Source organism: Poecile atricapillus, chromosome 3 (assembly GCF_030490865.1).
Source record: "Poecile atricapillus isolate bPoeAtr1 chromosome 3, bPoeAtr1.hap1, whole genome shotgun sequence".
Classification (NCBI taxonomy): domain Eukaryota; kingdom Metazoa; phylum Chordata; class Aves; order Passeriformes; family Paridae; genus Poecile; species Poecile atricapillus.
The window spans coordinates 54891543-54919174 of record NC_081251.1 but is presented as its reverse complement, the minus strand read 5'-3'; the positions used below and the strand labels follow the sequence as shown (position 1 = coordinate 54919174).

Here is a 27632-nt window from a genome sequence, read left to right as displayed (position 1 = left end):
CAATACAAGGCAAAACTCCCACCCAAATACTTGCAGGAATGGGTTTATGATGCATACTAACAATTTCATCAGGATTCTCCTTCTTCTCCCCATTATCCCGGGACTCCTCTTTCAGAGGTACTTTTGCTTTTCTTTTCCGAATGCCTTTAGAATCATCTTCTCCATTGCACTCCATGCTGGGATTTTCCTCCTTTGGTTCTCTATCACAGGAGTAACACAATGACACAAAGCCAATATTATTACTATTATTTCACTTCTCATATTCATAAAACAAGTAAAAAAGCAAGTAAATGTGTGGGTCCCATAGTATTACACCAAACATATTCTTAGAAATACTACTGAAAATTAAGTCTGTCAAAAGAATTAATCTGAGAGACACACAATAGCAACTGTAAAAGGAAAGCTGTCAGCTTATGCTGAACAAGTTTTACATGTTTTAAACAGTGTGTCTTTTTTCATGTACCATCAAGTCTCTCGGAGAAGCAAACTGTGAAATGTTTAGGACTGCAGGGCAGTTTAGAGAGAGGAAGGCAAAGGTAATTGTTAAGTCTGACAAATCCAATTGGAGAAAGCTGGTATGTGACTGTACAAATTGCAAAACAAGAAATCGGAAGAGAAAACTTTGAAGCAATTAGCTAAAAAAGGAAAAATGTACAAAATCATAAATGTTTAAAACTGCCACTGTCTAGCAATATGCAATACAGAATGGACACACTAACACAAACATGCTTTTATGATGAGATGAAATGCACTAGCTGAAAAAAGGAACTGAGAAACTGCAGTATGCTCATGTTTTCACTCACTGTCAGCTATAAAACAGCTCTTGCACTTAATTATAATTAACTTACCACCCCAACCATCTCATTACTGATTATCTTAATTCCAATGACTGAAACAGAGTGGGAGTCTGACACTGATTCATGCATCCCATAGACTGTTTTACTGCTTGCATCTGACAGCAGAACACAGCACACCGAGTGAAAAAGACTGCCTTCAATGTCAGTGTTAGACAAAACCAAATGTTGTTAAGGCATTTATACAAAAAAACAGTGAAAGAACATTACAAACCAATGGTGACACTGAAACTTGTCTGCTTATTACCTCCCTCTGCCCCGCCATGAACATTTTATCCCACTGCTTCACTCTCATGCTGCATTTATGCCAAATTCTTCATTTCTATGCTTTATTATAGCACCTACTTGTTTTTTACTTGCTGGGCACATTTCTGGCTGCAAAATTTCCCTTCAGGAACAAACTCTTCTATGGTACCATAGCGGTAACAGTTTTCACAGAAAACAAGTCCATCCACTTTTGCAGTTTCCTTCAACCTTGTGGGGATCCCTGTCTTTTCTGAAAAGGCTGCACAAGGACAAAAGTTAACTTCACTTAGGCAGAGGTGATACATTTCAAATATCCTTAGCAGGCCTTGCCAAGCAAACAGAAAAACATCAGCCACATCCCTCTTGTCAGAATGAAGAACTAGGAGTTAGTGGTTGCATGAGGTCCAGATTGCTGACAAGCAAGTTGGGTTTTCACATTGCAACAGGAGAGAGGAACCCACTATTCTGCCACGGCCTGATGTGGCTACTTTGTGGAAGGACTGAATTTTGTGACAGGCACTGACTGCCCACCGAGTCATCACTGCTCAGAATCCATGACCTCATCTCCTGCTGATATGCCTATACCTAAATTTGGGAGAAAACGGGGGGAGTTGTCTTTCATTAGGCGAAATTACTTCTGGAAGCAAATCACTGACTATGGTCTGCAGTCTCTAACAGCAGCTATTGCTCAACCTGCCTCAGGTCCACCAGAAGTGAAACACCACTCAACTTGTATCAAAGCAATCTTCAAATACCAAGTTACTCACTGATCCTAAGCTGCAGCTCCCCATAAGAGGCATAGAGCCTAAGAGAGGCTGTATCTAGGAGAAAATGCAGTTACTTTCCTCACAAACAAGTACAAAGCACTGTCAAGTACTACAGCCTCTAGAACAGGTTGTTGTCTTGTACCTCCCCAAAAGGCAAATTTCAAGTCACAAACTATTTATGTTGCTTAAGCACTGTACTGTCTTTGAAAGCAGAGTCAAATGAGCTCTTGCATGCAGGCTATCTCCCCCAGAAGAATATATAATGTGTGTTATATTTACACACCAGCATCATAAGTGGTTCAAAACAACCATTTCTTCTCACAATGGAAAATTTTAGCAGTGTTTTTACTTTTGGGAAGCACTAAATTAATCAAGGACAGTATAAGTAGTAGCAGAATGCTTAGTCAATATGTTTATATGTCCATAAACGGAGCTCAATTTCAAAACAGAAACACAATTTTTTGTTTAGGTTTGTCAGCCTGGAGGGGATGCAGTTGCGTGCTTTGCTGTCTGTAAGTGATCTCTCAGTCTAAGCAGAGAACCTGTTGTGCTACTCCACTATCACAATGGTACTACTCTCATCACAGATTTGAAACTTGAATTAACTAACACTGCCTTGCTACAGAAGACATCTGTGGTCTGAAGCTTCCAACCTTGGTGGGGGGAAACCACTTTCCTACCAGTGTTAATGTACCACAAGACAATTACGCTTTAATGGCAAGCGAGCAGCAAAGGAAAGCTCTCACCGACTTCTCTTCTTGAGCTTATAGGGACGATTATGAAACAAAAATGGTGAAGTCTGCTTTTCAAAGGACTTACTGAGTGCATATTTTAAGAGAAAGTTGATAAAATGCAATACCAACAAGGAAAAAACTAGATAGTTGTAAATAATCGTAAAACCAGTTGTGATATTCTCTTTCATGCTACTCCATCATTACTGGAGTCAGTGTAATAAGATTGCAGTAATTTATGACCATGTAAACCCACTTTCCTTGAACAAAAAAGGTGTTTCTTACTTCAGTATTTTAAATCCAGGAAACACTTTATCTGGTAGATAGATAGATTCAAGATAAACATTCACTGTTACTATACACTGATTTTAATGCTGCAAAAAAGCACAGTCGGCAGGAGCAAGGCATCTGCGGGGGTACACACTGCACATCTAACACTGACATCAGTGGTGGCAGCTGTGCTGGCCATACCAAGGCAGTTTGCAGTGCACAAACGAGCTCTAGGCAGTTAGCAAAGTCTGTGGGCAGTCTCAAGAGCCAGCTCAACAAAAATTTCAATAATTTAAAATTCTCAATAATTAAAAGAAATTTACTACTTTGCAAATTAAATAGAGGGAAAATACAGACTCTAAATTTAGACAGAATTTTTGTCTAAAAATTACAGTAAGGAAAAAAGTTGTGGCTGTAATTGAACTTCAGATGTTTAACAGCGGAACTATTTCAACTTGAAATTAATTTATTTTCATATTAATTTGCATCCCAAGAAACGGGTCACTTCATCAGAGATACTCTATCCATTAAAGCAAGTAAGTTGTTTTGTTTTTTTTTATTTTGGAGGCAAGCTTTAAGAAAAGCTGATACATTAAAGAAACTACAGTCTACCACAAAAAATATTTCCTGCTTCTTAACTGACCTTCTTGAGCAGTTGGAACCATCCAGGTTGTGGTAGCAGTTGCCTTTTTAACACTTTCCATTTCAGTTTCATCTGTAATTACTTCCAGGGCCCCAAATTCATTGACTCTAAACTGTAAGACAAAACAAATGGCATAGAGCATAGTAAAAATTTACTAGAAGTCTCTTGGAGTATCTTCTATTCAACATAGTTTTTACATAGTGTCCTCACCACATTGCCTATTCTGTGTTTCTGCTTATCCCCATGGAATTCAAAACAAGCCGTTCTTGTTTCTATCAAGCCAAATGTGAATTCATTTTGATATCTATAAATATTAATTTGCAATAGATACTGATACAGATGCCTCCAATATCTAACTTAGGCACACATTTTAAAAAAATCAGTAACAGAAATCCATGGGAACATCCCCTAACCATATGTTTTTCATTGCCAGCAAAATAACACGCTCCAGACACCGAGTATTCCTTCTGAGGACAAGGGAGCTGAATGAACATCACACACCAAATGCTTCACAGAGTACAGAAATTTCAGCTGAATTTCTGAAAACACAGTACTTCTCCACTATAAAGTGCACATAAACAAACATCTCAAGGCAGTTTATGAGGTGTTTAATTACACGCTGAATGTGATACTGCTGTCAGCCAGACACAAGGCTCAACAATGCCCCACATGCTGTGCTTACACTGGAGCACCACGAGTTATAGACGTCCTGCTGCCAGAAGAGAAGTTTCTTCCCAACGCCGTAGCGATTACAGCACTACCACATGAAAATAACTTCTGCTTCCCAGACACTGTGTGGTTTGCAGGCCCAGCTGGCTACATGGGTTTAGCTCAAGGCAGTGTTTTGTCCCCAAGTGTCTGCTCTGAACAGTGAAGGGGTGCCTTTGCCACAGAGAACAGGCCTTTATCGGCGTGGTGCTCATACCAACAGCTTTCAAAAGGGAAAATTATATCTGAGAGAGTCCTTCAAAGCTCTCCAGCACCCACCAGAGAGGATTTTCCTTCAAGGCCATAGCACAAAGCCTATTTCTGTTTCTCTGGTCAGGCAACCTTACCTTGGGAAAATGAGAACAGGCACTACACTGACCCTTTCTGTACCTCCAGAGGCTGTTGAACACATCACACCCCCTCACTATGGACCCTGCCATGGTACAGTATTGAACAGAAGCCATTCTGGCTGCAAGCAAAGGTGACTCTCACATACACACACCACAGCAGTGAGCTTTCACCATTACAGTCCTTCCAGCCGTAACACTTGCAAAGATCCAACAGGTCCTAAGGAATGTGAACAGCTAAGAAATAATAAGCTGGGGGAAGGGAAAGGAAAAAGAGGCCCTCATACAATCATATGATGCCTGGAGCTAAGATTTTTGCCTGTGATCAGCTGTTCTCACAACAGATATGAAAGCATGGACAAACTGCTGATAAATCCATCTGGACTAAAACACCATGAGTTCAACTTTGAAAGGCAACTAAATGCACTAAACACCACGTGCTGATACTTCAGTTTGTGGAGAGACATTCACGCAGTTCCACCCAAAGAAAAGCAGTGGAGTTACTATTCAGAAGAGTCTTACAGCTGACTTACACACTCAGTTTTGTTCCTATTTTAGTTAAGCTCATTTTTGCTATTGGCGCTTTGCTGGCTCTACAACAGGTGGATGTCAGAGGGAAAACCTTCCTTGCTTTCAAGAGCTCCAGCTCTGCAGGAGCTGTCTCACTGCAGGCAAGCTGTGAACATGAGCCAAGACACCTGCAGGTTGCTGCAGCCTACCAGCCGACAGGGCACAGGGAGGTTACTGAGCAGCTCTTCAAAACACTCTCCCACACCCTCATACAGTATCAGCTGGAACATCCATGCACCAAAGGTATTTCTGAACAGTCCTGGGGTACCCAGATACCTGGGATACTTCTACATGACTCAGTCAATGGCCAGCCCCGACACCACACACGTTCCTCCTCCACGGGGGCCTCCTGTGGAATGCAAGGACATCACCGCAGGTAATGCAGTGACCTGCCAGCCCTTCTGGCTCCAGAGGGCTGACTGCTGACTGACAGGCACCAAACAATGGAAGACAGATGACTGCAGGGAAGGCTGCTCCCAGCCACTCTTCCCCTGGAGGCTGTTAACTGCAGCAAGAGCTGAACCATTAAGGAAAAGCTCCTCAACAACCAGGATACCGAGCCAGGTGTCAGTAACGGGGAGTGACAACTTGCCACTGCCTTAGCAGGCAGGAGGGCACGACAGTGCAACTGGGCACTGCCTCACTGATCACTGGAACTCCTGGTTTTGCCTGCAGCCTTGCCTTTACTAGTGTCAGAGAACTCCAGTCCCTGCCTGGAGGCAAACTTGGATTCATGTCTGCTCTCACTCCTTATGTCCCCATCGACAGTGTCAGCGCTACTGTATACACCAAGCTCTCTGTGGCTAACCAGAGCAACACCTCAGACCTGGGAAGTCATACTCTGGTTTTAGCTGGGGAGGAAAAGCCATGAACAGCTTGTGACAAAGGTTAACTGCTTAAAAACAGGATAAATAGATGTACAAAGCAGCATGCTGCACAAAGTCATCACAGGATAGGAGCTTCCAGAGCAACATGCCAACCAGTGTATACTGCTGGAAGCATGGCAAAAAAGGATTTTTTTGGATCTAGATTAATAGTGGTTTATGTGCCTATGAAAAAAATTCAATATATTTGTAAGTCTCTTCTACTTCAAGTGCAGGCAACAGAAAACCTAAAAGTAAAAGTTTCATCATAATATTTCCTCCAAGCCAAAATACAGTAAGAGCAGTCCTCCCAGACACTTCCCTAGGTGTCTTGACATTTTGAAATGTCAAAGCAGGCGATATAGAGGGATAGAAATAGTGCCATTGAGCTAACTTCTGAGGATGGATCCATAGGTTTCCGAGAAGTAAAAATTTCTTTTCTAGTCGCAAAACTCCTTAAGTAAATATGCATTGGATAAAGGGATTTCCCTTCAATCTGCCTTCATTACACCAAACAGTGAAACTCCTCTTGATGGAAACAAAGGCCATAACCAAGTACTTAACAAATAAACTCACCAAAAGGACTGATTTTTGTCACTTCGATGTTTGAAAGAGAATAAGTTATTTAAGTTTATATAAGTTATTTTGGGGTATAAATTCAATCCACTTGACTTTTGTCAAATGCCTGTTGGTAAATTTTAAGTAAGCTCTTAAGGTTATTCTCTGTCCCATGCTATGAAGCCAATGGTCTTAATAGATCAGACAGTACCAGAGAAGAGAAAAAAACCTCAGTAGCTTTCCTGAACAAATTCAAATGAAGATAAACAGGAATAAATACAGCATCTGGTTCGGAAATTTAACTTCTAGAGCTTCACGTACAGGTGAATAACGAGGGCAAAAATACACATGTTCAATTAACTGCAATTCTGTTAATCCAAACATATTGTAACTGAGTTGGCAGGAAGAGTCCAGCTGCTAATAGATAAATATACATCACAGAACTTACTCAGCTGCCTTGTCTGCAGTTTCCACAAGGATCAAGAACAGTAGCTTCCATTTAAACATCATTAGACATTCCTTCCACTCAGAGCTGAGATACATTTTCACATTCTCAGGAAATGATGCCCTGATATACTAAAACTTCAGCTTTTGTGACTTAATTTTATCCTCAGGATAATTTTAATATTAATTCAATAAATAATGAATGTACTGAGGGAAGCCAAGACTTAAATAAAAAAATAATCAAACATTGTCAATACTTTCTGAACCATTTCTGACCGTCCACATGCTAAGTTTTTCTACAGGGACCAAAATTACTTTCAATAAACATTTTTAAAAAAATAAAATTGTATGAAAATTTACACAGAACTGAAACAAGTATCATAAGCCACTGATATGAAGCCTTTGTCTATTGCAAGCAATAGTATCACACAAAGTATTTCATAAACATTTCAGAAGCAGACAGGTTTTCTGTTACCAGTGAACTGCAAGTCTGCTCCTGAATTTCTTTCTTGAAAAACTTCCTTTTATATTTTAATTTTCATGTATTCATGGTCAGTTTGCACCCATTTTCTCTTAAAGCCACGTCACCCTATGGATTACGTAGCTGTAGTACCCTAACACTTACTTTCTTGGTATATGATTGAGCAAGGAATTATGTACCTCCTCAAACTCGATTTAATTGTGCTAAGCACAAGGTCCTTCTGTTCTTACGAAAATATTCTCCATCTTCCTGTTCAGCCTGCCATTCTTTACCCACCGTGTGCTATGCTGAACCATGAAAATCTCAGAAAACGTGACAAAGCATAACTCCAGCGGGTTCAGAGAATTTCCATTTCTAACGGAAGTTTTTTGCCTTATCCTGCTGGCTGGAAGACACTGTAGTTTTATGTAGGGCTAATTGAATATTAAAAGGGTTTTCGGTTCTCTTTTCCGCATTTCATTAAAGTACTCTTGAGCATTTGTCTCTATGTGGGATGAACAAAAATTGCAAACAATGCAAAATGTCTATCATATTGCAGATTAATTCTTAAAAACTCAAACCCGCTGGAAATGAATGGATACAGCCTAGTTTCAAATTAAGTCCCCACTGGTACATGTGTCCAATTCAGAGAAACACAGATCAGACTATGAATGTTTGCTGTTACTTGTGCCCTCTTAAGAATGTAAAAGATCTCATCAGTTTCCACAGGTATCAAAGCTGCTACTGTTTTATATATGGTAAAATTATTATTTGGGAGGACAAAACAAAACAAAAAACAAAAAAACAACAACAAAAAAACTAACAAAAAAACAAAAAAGGAAGAACAATTGAACTGCAAAGGAAAAAAAAAAGAACAAAAGCCCCATATATGTTAATGCACAACTTTAAAATAAATTAGAAAAATCAGCCAACACCACCATCTACTGGGCAAGACAAGGACAAAGAGTTCATTGCAATAAAGACAATTGTTGCTGTATTCTGACAGTAACTTCAGCAACAAAACATATCTTAACACTGTAACAGTGGTTGTGGACACTCTCAGAAGAAATCTGCAAAATTTTCAATATCCAAAACAAAAGTAAATTGAGTAAATGCTCGATGCTCTTTATGCCTATGAAGTAGCTAAGCTTAAAGTAGCAGAATTCCACAGCAGTTTGTCAAGAGGACTGACACCTGGGACTTCAGTGATACAAGAGCTACACTTGGATCTCTAGCTAGCAAAAAGTTATCATCATTCTTGATGTAAATCACCATTTAGTCACAGCGGTTTCAGTGGTACTCCTCAAATAAATCAGCGCTTTTCTGGCATTTTACAGTCTTTTTAAAGTGAAAGAATCATCTTCCACCACTGAATTGTCCAGCCACGTGCCAAACTATTTTCTACCTATTACTTAAGTTGAACAAGTTATTAAATGTCAGAGCTTGTCCATTCAACCAGACCCCTCTTCCCTGTGTGTGATACACTCTTTACATGCACAATCGCATACTATTTCCACAGAACCCCTGCCCCAGGCAAGGGCTGAATAACTTTCAGAAAAATGAGACAGCTGTTGGTATTTTTATACTCTTTTTTCAAGCAGTAAAGCCAGTCTTATTTACTCTATATGGTTTGAAAGCAAAATGACTGTTTATTTTCTTTTTTTAAAAAAACCCAAGGTACAACAAAGAGCACTTTTCTGAAAAAGCTTTAGGCACTCTAGCAATTACTGTTACAATGTAGTGTAAAGCAACTCCTGAAACAAAACCTCTGTTCTCAGCCACTTAACAAAAGAAAAAAACCCCTCTCTTTGGTAGCTCCTCATCCTTCTGAGTACTCTGCTCCCAGCTTATTTTAAAGCACTCAGTAAGCACGTGACCCCTTACACTTTCCTCGTCACAAAATTTTTACTCTTTTAGGGATAGAGAATATTGGGGAAATGTGTTCCTGCACTTGCCAATTCTGCTTCTTCAATGATGAGAAAGAATCTTGCCAGCACACTGCTACTCTGCAAGTATGGAAAAAGACAAACTTTAGCAGGATCATATGTGGGGTATCTAGGGTTCCCTAAATCATCAGCAGCAGAAATTAAATTCCTCACCATGACCAAGGAGGGCAAGGCCAGACCCACTCTCACTGGAATGATGCTGTCAGCAAGAAAGTCAAGCACTTCCACCAATCTTGGACTGATTTTAAGATGCTTCATTAACACTGCAATAGGCTAATACTGAAGTAACAAAAAAGAGAGAACAATTTGCATCCAAAAAAGAAAAGGATTTTTCCTATCTGGGCAGGCACAAGCAGGAAGGAATTGCTATCAAATTATACCCTTCCAAAAATAAAAATAATAGGAGCATTCTTTCATCACTGCTGAACAAAAAGCTAAGGTACCATCAGAAAACATATCCCTTTAGCAAGAGAGACTGACATTTCCCCAGTATATACCAATACCTCAGTCTTGTCTGCAGTAATGTTTATCTACTTTATTCTTAGACACTCCTCAGGCTCTTCCAAACCCCCCATCCCACTTCAAGTGCTCAAGAATTATCTCAGTACCAGAGGGCTTCCCACTGATTTCTCTACACTGCAAACTCAGTCTGCCTTATTATCTCCACTTGAGTAGGAAATTGCAGCTAAACAGACTTTCTTAAGGTGACACATAAATCAGCAACAGAGCCAGAAGTCAAGGCCTGCCAAGATGACGCTTATTGATCCAGAAGTTGACCTACAAGGCAACCCTGGCTCCGAATTATTTCGGCCAGAATATTTCTAAATCTGAAACACTAATATCACATGGGAAGCCCAAGCTAGCAAACAAATAAAAAATGGCTACCTGCCAAAAATTTGGTTCCAGTGAGTTGTTCGGCATTGTGCAGAAAGGCTGCGGTAGAAACAAGTGCGGTGCCAAGTGTTCCTGTGTGGGATTTACCTGCAATAATCACAAAACTATCCCTTTTCCTTCCTGAAACCCTCTGTCCAGTTGTCTGCAAGTTTAACAGCAGCTACAGCAAACAGCACAGGAGATTTTGTGGTAAAATACCACGTGATCACTTAAGGGAAGACTATCATGAATACACACCAGAGAGCCCAAATAAAGATCCAAAGGCAAACCTAAATCCAGCATTTCTTGCCTTTGTAGTTTTAATGACTTTAATAGTCAAATTTCTTTTTTTTGGTCTTTTTTTTCCTTTACATAAAGTTCACTCACTTTATGACATTGCAAAGCTTAAACCAGAAACATACAGCAATAAAGCAGAGCAAGAGCTAATTAATTACACTAGATTGCAACAGAATAAAGTTAATTTCATGTGGAAAGGACCAGGCCACTAGGTGGATCTGCTGGGGTTCACACATGGTCAGAGAAAGTCCCCACTGACCTTGCTTTCTGCTCCCTATGCTACTCCTTACCACCTTCCCTGAAGGGAATCCATCTTTTCTCTGGAGCAGCACCCTCCTGGTGCTGGCAGTGATTTAACCAGTCACCGGTAGTTGATGTTCCCCATGGACACCACTCCTGTGCATTCTCGCTGCCTCTCCAGATTCCAAGCGCAGCACATGCCACCATGAGAGAACAAACAGCTTTGCACTGAAAAAGCACTGTACAAAGTTATTGCCTGAGACACTACCGATGTTTCCATAACAATGTGAGAAAAGAAGCTGTTCTAAAATCATCAATTATCTCAGGCAAGCTTGAACGCAATTTCAGAACAGTCACATGGAAGGATGTACTTTACTGCCTTGAGTTGCTGCACCCCTGCATTCAGAAACACAGCAATCCAAATCACTCTTACCTTCTTTACAGCACTGCTGGAAATACCAAACATCGCTGGTCATTACTCCACCATTCAGTTCCACTACTCTATTTGGTTTCCAACAATATTTGCTGCCTAACTTTATTTACAAGTTAATTCCTTCATCATCAAATTTTAATTTTTTTCTTTATGTTCAAGCACAATTTGCAGGCTGGAAATAACCAAAATTCTGTCCATGCAGTTTATAACTGCTCACTTTCCAAACACAGAACTAGAAAATGCATTAAGAAGTACTTCATAAACTTCTGTCACTGCAGTAGGAAGTGACTGTAAATTACTACAGCTTTTCCAATTTAATGAGTATATTTAAATCTCGAAGCCATGGTGCTAGTGTGCACTCAGCACAGAGATTTAAAAAAAAAAAGAGGAAAAAAAAAGAAAAAAGAGGAGAATTTCACATTTACATTCACACCATGCAGAGTAACTGGTAAGCACTGATGTTTTTCAGATGAGCATACATTACTTTGCCTGCCACATGAAGGCATTCTGTAATTTGTAAACTATTTTAAATTCTACTGGAATTCAAGTTTTCTGTTTTATTTAAACATCTTGAAAGAACTAATATACAATGCTAAAATTTTTGTTCACAGTCTTCAGTGCATCATACTGTACAATTTTTAATTCTCCCTACTCCCTGTGTAATTTGAAATTCTAGCATTTTCCACAACTACTCACTACTTATCTGTCACACAGCATGCTCAAAGCAGTGTTCAAGGAGTGTTAACTATTTTTGCTGAAGATTTTTTTTTTTTAAATCTGTATAGGAATGTATTTCCACAGCATTCTCCAACTACAAGTGACAAAACCATAACAATTAACAGTGCCCAAAGTCACAGGAAAAGAACGTTTTCAGCATTTTACTGGTATAGAAACAGATGCAGGAACAAGAGACTGTGTCTGGTAGTCATGAAACTGTCTACAACACTTCTTAACAAAAATAAATAATCCATGTATCTACTCCTGATTTAGATGTTCTTTTGTACTGTAAGAAAAGTTAAAGAAATTATAAGAAAACATTGAGAATAGTTATATTTAAATGCTTCCAAAAAATTTTGCTCTACTTACATTACTTACAAAGTTTTGCCAACTTTTCGTCATTCTAGAACTCATATTCACAAAAATGAAGTGACTTTAAAAGGAATGGTTGCTCATATATACTTGCCTGATAATCCCAGGCTGGATTCTTATAAAGCACACAAGAAAAGATATTTCTTAAGACATGCATACATCAAAATAAGTATGACGCTTCATCATGCAAGTAGTAAAGACAAGAAAATGCTGTATGATTTATACAACTAAAAATAAGGACTTCAATTAGGTAATTCCCTAAAATGTCTATATTAAAAAGAAGCATTTTATTGTTTTAGTATAGGTTTAACTTAATGCTAATATGCTGATATACAGTACAGTTTACCAAATTTGAATGTTCAATTTCCCCTAACATTTTAGGAAAAGACTAAATGTCAGAATTTAAGCAATACATTGTCTATAGTAGATATTTAAATTATCGCTTATTTGTTATAAAATGCCTCAGACACTCTAATCTATTACCAAGCTGTAAAAATAGAACATTTGTGTTTAAGTATCTTGCTATAACAGTGTTTTCACCAGATTTTTCAAGTGCATTTCAATGTAAATACACAACAATAGTTTGATACCTTTAGTGCAACAAGCCTAGTACAATTTTTGAAAGACACATAGGCTTACAATAAGTAACTGCTACGTAAGGTCATTTTCTTTAGGTTCAGGACACAACAGTAAAATACTCTGTGATCAGGAAAGTTCAGGTAAATAATCCTCATTAACCCTATTCTGAGAATTCCACAAAGAGCATAACGTATCTTCAACGATCGCATTTACAATTTCAAGTGATTAGTCACCATTTTAACCATCACCGTTTAGAAGCAGTCCTGGAAATACGAGTTGTTACCATTATCATAAAAGCTTAAAAGTCTTTACTATTTTAACAGCTCAGATTGTTTGGGTATCTGTGTGAACACCTAGTCTCTCACTGCATTTTGATATTCCCCAGTACAGTGACCTTCTTGGGCTAATTCTGCATTGTTAGAAAATATTCTTCCTTCAGTCAGTCTTAAAATGGCTCCGTTTCAATTTCATCCCTTTCATCCCTTCAATCCCTTGTTTTTGTATCTAACAAAATGAAAACAAGAAAACACACCCCCTAAATAATAAACCAAAAAGGAGCTGCCTGGCCAATACTCTGTATATTTCACCATTATGGGTAGACTACTATTGCAACTCTGAATGTACCTCCCCTAACTAATGCTTGGACCAATGAAACAATCTCTGTCCAAAAATCAAATACGTCTGTTTCCAAATTAAAATAAATAAAAAACCCAAAAGAGCAGCCTTAAAATGAAGCTCATGCTTTCCTGAAAAGGACATAATTAAGAATCTTCTATATGATTTCTTGAAGTTACCCTGAGCTACCTCCCAGTTCCTTTCCCTTGCTTTACATGGAAACTTTCCCATTCCTCTACTCATTAGTGACTCAAACTTTGCTTCAGTTTTGTTCAACATAGGGCAATCATAACTGAAAAAAGCACAAACCAGTGATTTATTTCAGATTATTATATTTTCCTGCACTGTTCCCTTTTGTATTGCTCAAGTATTGTAATACTACGGTTCTCTCTCACACAATGTTGCATATTAAATATGCAATAGAAAGAAATTTTAAAAGCCTGGACTTAAAAAACACAGAACTGTTCAGGGATGTGGAAGCTCATCATAGCCTTGGCTATCATCATCACCATGAGATGATGAAGTCTGAAATCTTGAAAGAAGCCAGAGAAATAAATAATGAAACAGCAGCACTGGACTTCAGAAGAGATGCATGTTGGCTTGCCCAGAGATCTGCTTGGCAGGACCATACAGGAGACTGTTTTAAAGGGTAAATAGGACCAGGAAATATATCTCCAAGGACTTCACACCAGAAGAATGAGGCATGTCAATACGCAAGAAGTTAAGGAAATTTGGATAAAGGGATGAACCAGGGACTCCTGACTTAGTTCTAAAAGGAAAAGGAGGTAAGCAGAACGTGGAAAAGGAAACTTCATTGACAAGGTGTATAGTAATATTGCTGTAGTGTAGACATGGAATTAGGAAATCCAGAACTCACCCAGAGAATAAACTAGCGAAGGTAACAAGAAAGGCTTCTCTCTGAGTACAGGCAGGAAAAGCAAACTATGGAATTGAAGGGAATGGCTGATGAGCTGAAGGGCAGGGTTGCTGCTCAGATAGACCTCAATAAGCTGAAGAAGATGGGCTAACAAGATGCTAAGAAGGTCCACCAAAGCAGGCACTAGGCCCTGCACCTGGAACAGAGCATCTACCACTGGTTCAGATCAGGGGCTGACTATCTGAGAACAGCTTTGCAGAAAATCTGTGAGTTGAACATGAGTCAGCAATGTGTCCTGGCAGCAAAGGTGGCCATGAGCACCCCAGGCTGCCTGAGCAAGAGGGCAGCCAGCAGGACAGGGGAACACACCATTCTGCTCCAGTGAATACTGATGAGAGCATATGCAGGCCACTGTGTCTGCCAGGAGAACGGCACTCACATACTGCAGCAAGCCCACCAAACCAGGTACAGGCTGCAGCAGATGACATGCACAAAGCTGAGTGAATCCATTTGCTCAGTCTTATGACCAGGAGAGATTTTACTGCAGTTAATGGGAGGATATAGAGGGGATGGAGCCAGGTTCCTCTCAGATGTGCACAGGAGAAGGACAAGAGACAGCAGGCATACACTACAAAAGGAGACATTCCAACAAAGTATCCATAAAAGGAAAAAATGACTATGAGTGTAGACAAATGCTGGAACAAAATGCCCAGAGAGACTGTGGTATCTCCAGCCCTGCAGATAATCAAATCCTGAGCAACCTGATCTAACCCGCCCTGAGGTCTGGGGTACTCAGTCTGGGTGTTGGCATGAAGTGCTCTACAAAGAAATCTGTTCTGCAAATTTACTCTGCTGTTCTGTGACTAAAAGCAAAAATTCAAACAAACACACAAAACAAACAAACAGCCTAAACATCAACACAAAAACATATTCAGAACACTTAAGTCCCAAATTTCAAACATTTTTTTAAATTTTACTTCAACAATAGAAATCCTATCAGGCACCAGAAGATTAAAAGTTGTTTTAAATGCCACACATTTTCTTGTGAGATTCCTTTCAAAAAATAAACTACAAGCAAAACACATTAGTTTGAATTATATGAGAATATTGACTTTAATCAAGAGGAAATAGGTGTAAAACAGTCTCTAATATCAAAATCGCAAGCAAAGCAAAGGACACCTTCTGACAACAGTAAAAAGTATGAGATAAATAAAAAGAAACTGAAAACGAAAGTTATGATTTACTACAGGAAACTCAACCAGTGTGAAAAATGTAAACAAAATTAATACTCTGGTATAATTCAAATTTTTAAACTGCAACCAGCTCAGAAGCACTCACTTTATTATCTTTCTAGGCACCCACATGACAAAAGCACAGGAAAAAGAAACTATTCTTAGAAATAAAAAGACCTAAGAATGTAAGACCATGAGAGTCAATAGCAGTATGAAAATTCTTAGTAATACAGTAATATAATGCTCTAAGTGGACTGCATTTTCACACTTTTGAGATTTCTTTGGGATTTTGTGCATTTGATTAATTCTGTCTGTATAGTGAGGCAGTGCTAATTTATGCCTTCCTACGGGGATGACGGCTGTCTGTGCCAGCACCACAAACTGAATCAAGAAACTCCAGAGCTAAAACCTAACAGGCTACAGTCTCTTAACTCAGAACTGCAGATTCATGTTTTATTCATAAAAGCAGATACCTACACACGAGCTTTTCAAACGTATTCTTTTGTCATTTAACATTTTATCTCACTTATTGAAAATATTACATATCTTACCTTTAGGTCACTTCCTGGCAAAGTACCTATGCCATCCTTCCAGTCCATTGCACTAAATACATCAAACTCCTGACCATTTCCACTAGAGGCAGATTCATTCATGATGCATGTACTACAAAAAAAAAAAAAAAAAAGAAAAGAAAGAAAAGAAATGTTATCTGAAAATTCTGTAAGTGGTTTAATTCTTATATCACCAGATATTTCTTCTAATGCATTTCACAGATTTGTATTAAATACTTCCCCCTGCACATTGGCAACATGGACAACTGATGACAAGGGTGATAATATACATGATGTAATAAAAGTAAGGGGAAATCTTTCTAAAGCTTTGAAAATAATACCTGTTTCACACACTAGGAGGCAATGGGGCTGTACTGGAGAGAAAAAGAAATTTTCCAGCTCCAAATAAATTGACATGAGGACAACATGTTAGGTACACTTAAAAACATCTGTTCTAAGAAAGGCAGGGCACGAGTGCATGCCTTTAATAAATACATTAAGTACTGATTAACAGCACTGCATTTCTTTTATACTGGATAGCATGCTGATGTGAATGCTTTACCCAAGTTCAAATTAAAATTTTGAAATTAATTTGAAACTGTCAGTTTCCTGATCTGACTGAGGACACTTGAATATTCTTGATCTGTTTCAGTAGAGATTCACTAAATTTTGAATTGCATTTGTTAAAAATTATTTCCATGTAGAGAAGCACATATATGTAGACCAGAAAAACCTACTGCTTTGCAAGACTTGACTTTACTGGAAGCCTCCGTTTCAGAATAGTGAATGCAGAGAAGATAATATTTACCTTCAGAAATGTGGACATCCCTTTCTGTGATAAAAAATATGCACAAACAACAGAAGTACACTGCACTTGCCTCTGGCCCCTGGCTTCAGCTCACTACTTGTCACTGCCACAAACACACCATCAGTTGCACTGAACTGCAAGTGTTTGTTTGTAGCCAACTTCTTCCTTTCCCCTTCTCACAAACCCAGCAATCTTTAAATCTGTGGCCTGGCGCCTAATTTACTATTTGTTCAATGTGGAATCTGACTTATTAATTTTGATTCTGAAGAATGGCTGCACTACTCCTAGCAGCTGAAATAACTTGTGGTAAAATTAGCTGTCATTGTTTGTAAACTACTAACAAAACCTCACCACTTTTGAAATTTGCACTTTCTGGACTTTTTGGAATGTAAACTCTCTGAACTTTTAAACGAACACTTTCTAAGTCTCATACCCCATTTGGAGACTACAAACTTTTGCTCCAAGTATCAGTACTTGAAATTCAAATAGACAGAGAACTTCCTCAGAGCTTAACCTTGTTTTCTAAAATATAATTTCTAACTTAGGTCCCCACTCTGAATCAGCAAATACTCTCTGGAGATCTTGACTTTTCACCAAAAAAACACACAAACAACCCAAAAGGTGCTATTTGTTCACTCCGACAACAGAAAAAGATGCAAACCAAACAGAAGTAAACTCAGATCATCTAGAAGCTTTTTGTTGAAAGGTTGAGGAGAAAAACACTCAGTTAACTTAGCTGTGAGAAAAACAATCGAATTGACATTGTATTCATTAGAAAAATAGTATCAAATGTTGTAACATCACCACTACAGACACATACTAGTTCGGTTTGGGGTACACAATGTGAACTCCCTTTCACTTCTCCTAGGTTTCCTCTTCATTTCTAGCAGAAGTCTTTAAAATCCTGAGCAACACCTTACTCCATGAATACTTTCATTACACTGCAGCAGCTACACAGTTATCAACAAGATAAGAGGATCTGGACCTCAGTCAGTATCCACTGCTAGGTGTAAAAACTTTTGCACTCCCCTTCATTTCACATGGTAGGCAGGGTTCACAGAAAGCTCTCTGAGAAAACTTCATGTTTTCCACATGAAAAGTTTGAAGTAAGAAGAACAAAATGATTCAATGTGTCTTCCCCACCTTTAGGTAATTCTCTGTGAGAAAGCATTGAAAACCATAACAACAACGTAGAAAAATTAATTTTAAAAAACATCAATAAATCTAAACAAATTCAGTGCAAACTGAGAAATTCCACAAAACCAGAGATCTTATCTTTTAAAATCACTCTCAGGCAAAACTCACCACCCTACCTCAGGGTAAGTTCCAGCAACACAACCTGGGATCTCTGCTTGATCTGAGTACCAAGTACCAGTGCAAACCAATTCAAGCAGGCTTGACCAAACTGAACTGCAGCACTGTGGCAGAGGCACAGACCTTCCCTGAAGAACACAACACCCAAGCTGCTAAGGAGTAGCTGAAAAATGGGATCTCTCCAAGCATCCGTGAAGTTTTAAGGACACAAAACATGCTGGTTCAAGCACATTGGTGGAACAAGCTCCTCAGGATTAGCCTGGCTAAGCAAACACAAAGCTGTGTTCTGCATTAACTGAAGTCTCTAAGTAATCTTAAATTATCATTCTATTTAGAGGACACTTCACTCAACCCTCCTGTGGTTTATTACAGAAAACACGCTCCAATGATTTCTGCAGAAGGTATGACAGAAGTTGGGAAAAGACCTGGAAGGCTGTGGAGAAATGCTTCCTCTCGGCAGCTGCCGTACCACGGAGCAAGGAGCGTCGGACAGCACAGCTGCTCCATCAGATGCTGTCATCTCCCATAGTGCCACTCTCATTACAGACACAAAAATTACATGGGGGGTGGGAAACTGAAAGAGTCTAGCCTACTTAGGCAGCGAGTAAACCATGATAGGTAATGAAAAATTGGTAACAGAAATGTTCAGGGCATACTTGTCTCAAGAAAACACACAAATTCTGACTTAATTGCACGTAAGAAACTTTCCTCAAGTAACAAACAGCAATAATGATACATTCTGAAGATGTCTAAAGACATTCATTATTGCTTTCCTTTTGAAATTAATGTCAAAGGCACAATCTGTATACGTTTCACATTCTACAGCCTTCAGAAGTGTTCTTGGTGGGAATAAAAAGGTCACAGGGCAACACAGATAGAAATTAATTTACAAAAAGGAATCACTTTTAACAAAATACCTGTTTCCAGCTTTGCTGAGTTTGAACAGATGAAAGATAGGCCCATATCCCTCTACTAATGATAGTAAGAAACAAGATACAGACCAATAAAATTGTTACAGCACTGAGGTACTAAAGCAGGAAGAACTCATTGCAATAGTTACATCTAAATCTCAGAACAAAGAAAACTAAAGAATGTCTTATCTACTCCTTTAATTTTTTGTTTTTAAAGCTCTGATGTAGTTCTTTGAACTAGTATAACTCCTTCTATAATGATTTCATCTGGTATCATTTCTGCTGCTGCACTGCCAGAAAAGTAGTAAAAATACTAGATGAATAAGGGGCCTGTCAGTGAATGCCATCTGATGTGAAGGAAAGGACATAATAGTAAGTACTTGGAGCAGTCATCTTCCAAAAGCAACTCCAAAATCTGCCTTTAGGGATGTAACTATCTCAGTCCTCACAGGCGTAAGAGAAGTGTGCTGCATATTAATATTTCAACATTAACTTTGTTTCAGACATATGTAATGAAGTCATTAAAATAAACAAGCATATTAAATAAGATTAAGACACATCCTTTAGAAAAACCTTCATTTTTACCAACAGGTTCAACAATAAATGAGACCTCACAGAGACACTGAGAATAACAGCACTAATAGATAGTTTAATCTGGTGAGAGACTGTCTAAAGATACAAAGCCAAGAAGCAGGACAGAATATGCCAATTAGACAAGTAGTTTTTGAAGTAATTATAGGGTTACATAGTGAATACATCAGAAAGTAGTAATAGGAGTCCTTCTTCCAGTCAGTGCTTTAAAAAACTACCTGACCCCAACCCAAAATTTAACATCTAAGGCACTAAGTGTGAAATGCCTGCATGATTTCTAACCAGTGGGGTCAACTCAATACTGGGCACCAGAGAGAGGGTTCAGCAGTAAAGCCACCAGTCACCACTGCCAGACTGGCAAAATATGTCTGCAGTAATTTGAAATTTGCCCCCTTCTTATGCACCCCTGTGTGGTTTTATTTGTACTTTTGAGGATTTCTGTAGCTGCCATGACAAGACAGCCTAGCAGATTTTCCCCATACTAATCCTCTCCCCCAGCTGACAGCTCCTATGATGAGACCCAAAAGTAGGAACACAGAGCCAGGGGAGGTCACTGCAAGTGACACCAAGAGTGAGTTCCAAGGGAAAAAGAGATCCCAAGAGAGATGATATCCTTCTGCAGGCAAGCCACGGTCCCTCTTCCCCACTGGACTGCGAGACACCAGCATTGATGGATGTTCAGAAAAAAAGGCAACAGGTTGGCGCTGTTGTCCTAATATTGCCAGGCCTGGCACCCATGAGCTAAAAGGATATATTTCCCATACCCAGGAAATAAGGAAAACAAAGTGGATCTGAAGGGAACAACTCAGTGTACCAGAGCTGCAAACACACCAACTTCTAGACACTATGGACAAGTGGATACTCAGCTCAGTTTTATTTAACATGCAAGAATGTGAATATTACCAGCACTGACTTGTTACGCTCCCAAAGCCACATGAAGCAGAATTACTCCTCGCAGGGTAAGCTCCCTGTATTTGACAACAGTAGTAACTTTGAGCTTCATGACAGCAAAAGCAAAGCCAATTGACTGTAAACCCACTGGAGTGATCCCTGCTTCTCTCTTCACAGTCCTATCTTTGAGATGGGCACACCTCACACTTGCCTCTTTCTCACCCTTTATATTTTTGTACCAGGCTCTTCACTGACAGAAAAACAACCACAATAGGAACAGTGCAGGAAATGGTAAAATTCTTTGATGCTACTCACCACATTTTAACGTGTGTTTTTTCTTGTACCTGTTTAAAGGTTAAATTATTTTAATATTTCATTAAAATTAGTATTTTCAGATACACATTTTCCTCAAAAACCTCATTTTCCATTGTTTGGAAACTATTAGTTCTGCCATGTTTCTATTCTGTGTTGAAAAGTTGTTTGAGCAATTTTCACTATTTTGCCTGTTGCTCATGAAGGTTATTACAAGCAAGGTATTATAAAGATGAGATACATAGCTTTTATATGTATTCACGAAGGCACACAGCTAAAAATTATTTACCACTCAAAGGTTATAACAGAAAAAGGGCCAGCGGTTCTATTGATGATGTCCCCTTAGCATTATTTACTCTTATCTGTTGCTATTCTTCTGACTACTAGATGCTCCACAGCTACTGTGTATGTTCGCTCCTGCTTCCCAATATTTTGGCTTCAAACCTTCTTCCCCCTACAGGAAGATTCTTGCTACAAAAGCACTAAAAGATACTATGAAGCCTAGGTCTGCGCTAGTGCTTAAAGGAGGTTCATCCTTATCCAAGTCCAGTCTCTGCCAGCAAGGTAACACAGTTATTGCTGTACCTCTGCTAAAGACTGGGTAACAATTACACACAGCCTTCATCTACTTAGCGCCTCATTTTCAAATATCCACAAGACACTACAACAACAATAGTTACCCAATACCAAAGCTATTCTGTCATCTAATGAAACTTACCACTGACAGCCTTTCCTTGTTTACAAACAGCCTGTACCTCACACTAGAAAAGTATTTCCTCTGCAAAGCTTTCATGGTTCCATTATTTCTGTTATTGTCTGTGGAGGCCTGAGTGGAGATTTAACGTGTTCAGACAGTAAGAGTTGCATACAACAACTCTGAAACCCTATGTCTTAAATTCTCTTAATTGCTTGAACCAGGCACAGAAAGTTACAAAAAACTTCTCTTGTTTATTTGTTCCTTCTTCCTTCCCCTATGCAGACACTGCCTGCACCGATCTTCACACCTCCTATCACCTGACCTGCTTCAAATTGTAATTTCCTACCCAAAGTTAATACAATATACATCTGAGCATCTCTCATCTGACTTATGCCCTCCTCTTCCTCATCTGCCAGCGATTACCAGCTCCCAAAAGCTCTGCTGCTCATAAACAATTAGTTCACCTTTTCTAGCTCCTAAACACACGCAGCATTTATAGACTTTCCTTCCTCCCCCATTCATGAAGAGCTGCTGGCATCTCCTATTGTGATGAGCGGTCCTACTACTGGAGCACTAACAAGCTATGACTACACACATGCTATCACTTTCTTCAGTAAGCCTCATGCCAGCTCATCACTGATTCCTCACACCCATCACTCACAATCCATCATCCTCCTTACCAGCAGTATTAAAAAACAGATGAAAGTAAATTGAAGAGCCCACAAAAACTCAACCATCTCTCTTCACAGAACAGGTGATGCCAAATAAAATTCAACAAGTTAGAGGAAAAGAAGTCATCACAAGTTATTGAAACTTTTAAAGTAATACTCTAAAAAAACCTCAGTAAAGGTGAAGGTGAAGCATACACCACAAACTAAACCAGATTTTATTACAATTGCCCAACTCTGAACAAGCACCATCTGAGATGATTGTTTCAGCCACCTTCACTAGAGCATCAGTGCATGAGACCAACTGGACCACAGCCAAAGCTGCTGAAGTCTCACCGGGAAATAACAGCTACCCGGCACCACCCAGATAAAAGCGGAGAGCTCTGCTGCCTTCAGCCACTACTTTCAGAGTTTCTCTCTTACAGATGTTCATCATCTAGACTTCTGGGAACACGGTAACTTTCTTGGTAAAAAGCATTGGTTCCTGAACAGCTTTAAGATTTGCAGTAAGAAAACTGTGTTATAATCCTGAGCACAGACTATTTCCTAAAATGACATAGGCTGAACTTTTTATATGATGAGCTTTACTTATGCTCACCACCTGATTTTTAGCATCCACAAATGAGCATCCATTCATGAGTAGAAACAGCAAAAATGATCGGTCCAGTGCCACTCAACTATACGGAAGAAATAAAGAAAATAGAACAAAACTAAAAATGTAACTCCTGCTGCCTTTCGCTGTAAAGCTTTTCCACCGCGCTGCTGAAGCACAGGTAATTAAGACACGGAAGAGGCCGTGACCCTCACGCCGCGGGGGAGGCTGCCACATCTCCAGGGACCTCCAAACGCACGCAGCGCTCCTCGAGCCCAGAAACCCCGGGGGCTCAAGCCGCGCTCTCGAGTGGGACAAGTGACACGGCCGCAGGGCGCGCCCCCGCCGCTCCCGCGCAGGCCGTGCCCTCCGGCGGGGCGCGGCGGCCCCGGCAGCGGCCGCCCGGAGCCGCTCCCCGCCCGCTGCCCCCGCGCCCGGCGCGGCGGAGCGCGGCGGCGGCCGGAACGCTGCGGCGAGGCCCGGCGGGCGCGGCCGCCGCTCCCCGGCGCCGGCAGCCCGCGGCCTACCAGCAGAGGTCCCTCCTTGGCCAGTTTTGCGGCGTGTTTTTGCTGCACTTGAAACTTTCTGGAGAAAACCCGGGCTCAGGTCCGCGTCTTCCCCAGGCTCGGGCAGAACCACCGAGACAAAAGCGCCCGCCCGGCTCCTCGGGAGGAGCGCTCGGGGAAAGCGGTTCTCGAGTCTCTGCGTTTCCCTCCCGAATTTGCCTTTCTTTCCTTCGCCCCCGCCCCGGGCAATTAAACAGAGCGGGGGAAGAGTGCCCCCCTGCCCCGGCGAGGGGGCGGCGATGGGGGCGAGCGCGGTGCGGGCGGGGGTGGGAGAGGAACTGGGTGTTAAGTGTTCCTGAGGAAGTTGCACAACGAGAGAGGGACTCTGCTTGTTTACCGGGTCCCTCGCTATTTTTTTTTCCTTCCCACCCCCCCCCACTTCGCCTCCCTCCCCCCCCACCACGGGACCGGGATCCGGGAAAAGGAGGTTGCCTCCGAGTGGAAAGGAAAAAAAAAAAAATTAAAAAAAAATGTTACCTTCTCCTCCCTCCTCCCCTCCCCCAGCGCGGAGGAGAAGGAGGAGGTGGAGGGGGGCGAGCTCTCTTTTTTTCTAGGGGGCTGCCGGGGCTCCCTCCTCGGCCGCTCGCAGCCGCTCTCCGGGCATCCCTCGGCGGAGAAGTCACCCCTTCCCGCGGGAGGGGCCGGCACACGCCGCCTCCCCGGAGGGCTCGCCCCCGCCCGGCCCCGCAGCCGCCAGCGCCCGGCCCCGCGCTGCAACTTTTTCTCTCACGCTCTCGCGTGCGCCCGCTCCGACGGGGAGGGGGGAAAACCATGGGGGTGGGGAGCGGGCGCCGCTCGCTGCGGCCCCGACGCGGCGCCCCCCGCCCCGGGCGCTGCAGCCCCGGCAGCCTCTCCGAAGCCCCGGCCGGGGGCGGGCGGCCGCTCCGCGGGAGCGCCTTCCCGTCGGCCGCCGCTCCCTTCCCCCCGCCCGCGGAAAAAAAAAAAAATCGCTTTCCGCCACCCCCCCCCCCCACTGAAAAAAACACCGCCCCACACGCGCTAGCGAGAACAAGTGTGCCTATATCCTGTTGTTATATGCACCGGCTGCGGAGACGGGGAGGGAGAGACGGGCGTGTGCGCGGGGGGCCGCTCCCCCACCCCGGCCGCACTTCAGGCGAGAGCGCGCAACTTAACAGAAAAGCCGCGTCCTATTCCCTGCCCCTGCCTGCCCCCCCTCCCCGCTCCCTGCCGCCGTCGTCGGCAAAATACGCACTCACGTGTATGTGCGCTCACACACACCGCCGGCACCCCGGGGCCAGCCCCCGGCAGCCCCCCGAGGCCGGCCCGCGGAGCCGGCGGCGCTGACAGGCGCCGGCCCCCGCCGCCGCACGCAGCCCGAAGCGGGCAGGGGCCGTTCCCCCGCCGCCTCACATGTCTGCCGCAGCGAGCGCGGCGCACGCACCGCACAGAGGCAGGAACTGAGCACTCGAGCAAAAGACTTTTTTTTTTTTCGTCTCTTAAAAAAAAAAAAAATTGCTACAAGCTTGCCTTTTTTTTTTTTTTTTTTTTGTATGTGTATGTGTGTGCAAACTTTCCCCAAAATGGCGGAAATTGGGAGATGATTATATTTTAAATATCTCTCGCACACAATCACACAAAGTGCAGGAGCGACGGAAAATACAAACTCTCCGCTGCGCGCTGGTAGAGGCCTTCGCACACGGGGACCCACGGCACATTCAACCGGTATATCCCGGCAGCCGCCACCTCTCGCCGCTTCCGACCAAAAAACCCTTTTTCGCACCCCTCTCCGCTGCGCATTGCCCCCTCGCAGCCCGCACTTCTCCCCGTCCTTCAGTCTGTGCGAACAAAGAGCCGGGGCTGCGGAGGGGGGGCTCGGGTGGCAGCGAGCCCCCTCCCTCCGCTCCGCTCCCTCCCCGCCCGGCGCTCACACACACCCGTGCCCCCCAACCTTCCCCCCCACCGCCCGGCCGCGGCACCCGCATCACATTGTTCCCAACAGCACGGCGGTGCCCCGTAAGTGTCATTAAATGGAGCCAACTGACAAGCTCATTGGTGGGGCAAGTCTGCAAAATGTCTCTCCCCTTCCCTTCCCCCTCCCTTCGGAACCCACTCCCCCCCCCCCCAAAAAAGGCCCCCCCAAACACATTTCCACAGCTCCCTCCCCCGTGTATATATATATGTACATACACATACGTGCGTGCGTGCCTGTGTATGTATATAAATATACAGCGCATATATATATACATGTACTCCCTTCATGTGTTTGGGAAGAGAAAAAGAAATACCAGGCACCTCTCTCTTTCTTTTGTTCCTCTTTCACACTCGTACACTTATGATTTAGTGAGATCCCCGGTGCCCCGGCCGCTCCCCAGCCACTTGCGAGTCACTTGCCCACTTTACCCGGCATTAACTTCCATCCTTTCTGCTCGAGGTGGTCGGGGAGAAGCCCCCCTCCCCTTCCCCAGATACGTTTCGTAAGGGAGGGAGAGGAGGTGCGTCTCTCCCTTTATCTCTCGCGCTCTCTCTAACTTTCATCCTCACCTAGGGGGAAAATTAAAACCCGTCACCAGCCTTTGCCATCGCGGCTCCCTAAACGGCTTGCGGATCAGATCGGAACCCGCCGCTCCTTACCCCCCCAAATTCTCTCTTTCTCCGTCTCTCGAGTAGTCCTGACAAATATGGTCCAGGGCTGCGGGCACAGTGAGCATGCGCCCGCGGAGCCAGGGCTGGGGAAAGGGGAAACTGCCGCCGCCGCCGCCGCCGCGGCTCCTCTTCCTCCCTCGCCTGCGCTGCCGCTGCGCCCCGGCCGCCCGCAGCCGGCACCCGGCAGCCGGCACCGGCGGCGGGCATCGCCCTCACCGCCAACGCGGCCGCCGACAAGGGCTCCGGCGGAGGTGCATCCTCCCCCTGATTTACTGCCGACGCTGGAGGAATAATAAGGAGACTTGTGCAGCAGCCGCGCGCTATTTTGGGCGCTTTCAAAAATAACGCCCTGCACTTTTCGGGGAGGGGGAGGTCCGGTCCTCGGGGGTCCCGCCAGGTGCTGCTGAGGTTGGGTGGTGGGCGCCGGGGGACCGGGGCGAGCCTGTCTGTGGCTCTTGGCCCCATCCTCTGCGCAGAACAGACCTGGGGCAGAGGCAGAACAGCTGGGCACCAGTAGGGAAAGTGCGGGTCCTGCGGGAGAGGGGCTGCCCTCCGCCGCGGCCGGCGAGGGGATCCCCGAGGAGACGGTCGGAAGCCAGGCAGCGCGGAGCCAGGCTCCTCCTGCGCTCCCGAAATACGGGGTGCGTTCGGTATGGACACGTACCTTCCTTGTGATGGGCCTCGTCTCGTTTACAACCGAGCCACCTCACCAAATAAAACTAGTCTCAGATGTGCCACCTGCTTGAATACTCTCCATCGGTGCCCTGTATTCCTAAAGACAAATATCATCTTCATGTATTTTCTGTTCCCGGTTCAGAAAAGAGTGAAAACTGAGGGCCCTTGTTTTTCGTGGGATTGCCCAGGTTGGACTTCATCTGCAAGGAGGTCTGTTAGCAAAAGAACATTACACAACGTAGACCTGTATGAGGCCTAAGTGTACTGGGCAAGAGGGAGGATGGAGGATTGCGATCAGATGTAAATATGATAGTTTTAAAACCATATTTTATATATTTATATATATATATGTAGTTTGAGGCAAAGTATAAAACAACACAGAACACAATCTTAATTATACTAATCCTAATTTTTTTTTTCTCAGACCGCACAGCATCTCCCTAAAGTAATTCTATCCTAAAGGCAAAAACTGACAAAGTAAATTCTGAATTTTTGATAGTTTGGCATATTATTTTAGCTCTCTTAAAATAACTCTAAAATCTCAATACATCTTTTGTTAATCCCAGTAATGATCAATGACCAAGCTTTGTCTTGCTTTTATATATGCTCCCTTCTACAATTACACTTCCAACTTTGGCCCAAATTACTAGAACAGAAATAATAATAAATACTAATAGGCAGGCAGTAATAAGTATCAGTTAAATATCAATAGAAATAAATACAAATGACAAGTACAACCTTTTAGGTATTATGGATGCATACTGTATTACCCTATGATCCCCATGATGGGGACAGCATGGCACTGGACAC

General features: G+C 42.5%; 1 protein-coding gene across 7 annotated transcripts in view; it reads right to left on the bottom strand.

Moving 5' to 3' along the window:
* Nucleotides 1-26251, bottom strand: part of L3MBTL3 (L3MBTL histone methyl-lysine binding protein 3) — a 79307-nt gene extending 53056 nt beyond the window's left edge. The window contains exons 1-5 of one of the 7 annotated variants that reach the window (XM_058835815.1): nucleotides 26136-26251; nucleotides 16194-16305; nucleotides 3512-3623; nucleotides 1200-1359; nucleotides 62-200 (exon numbers count right to left, since the gene is read on the bottom strand). In XM_058835815.1, the coding sequence (XP_058691798.1) occupies nucleotides 62-200; nucleotides 1200-1359; nucleotides 3512-3623; nucleotides 16194-16305; nucleotides 26136-26212 (600 nt within the window). In that variant the 5' untranslated portion in view covers nucleotides 26213-26251. The other 6 variants (XM_058835816.1, XM_058835820.1, XM_058835821.1 and 3 more) reach the window with 6 other exon arrangements.
* Nucleotides 26252-27632: the final 1381 nt, after the last annotated feature.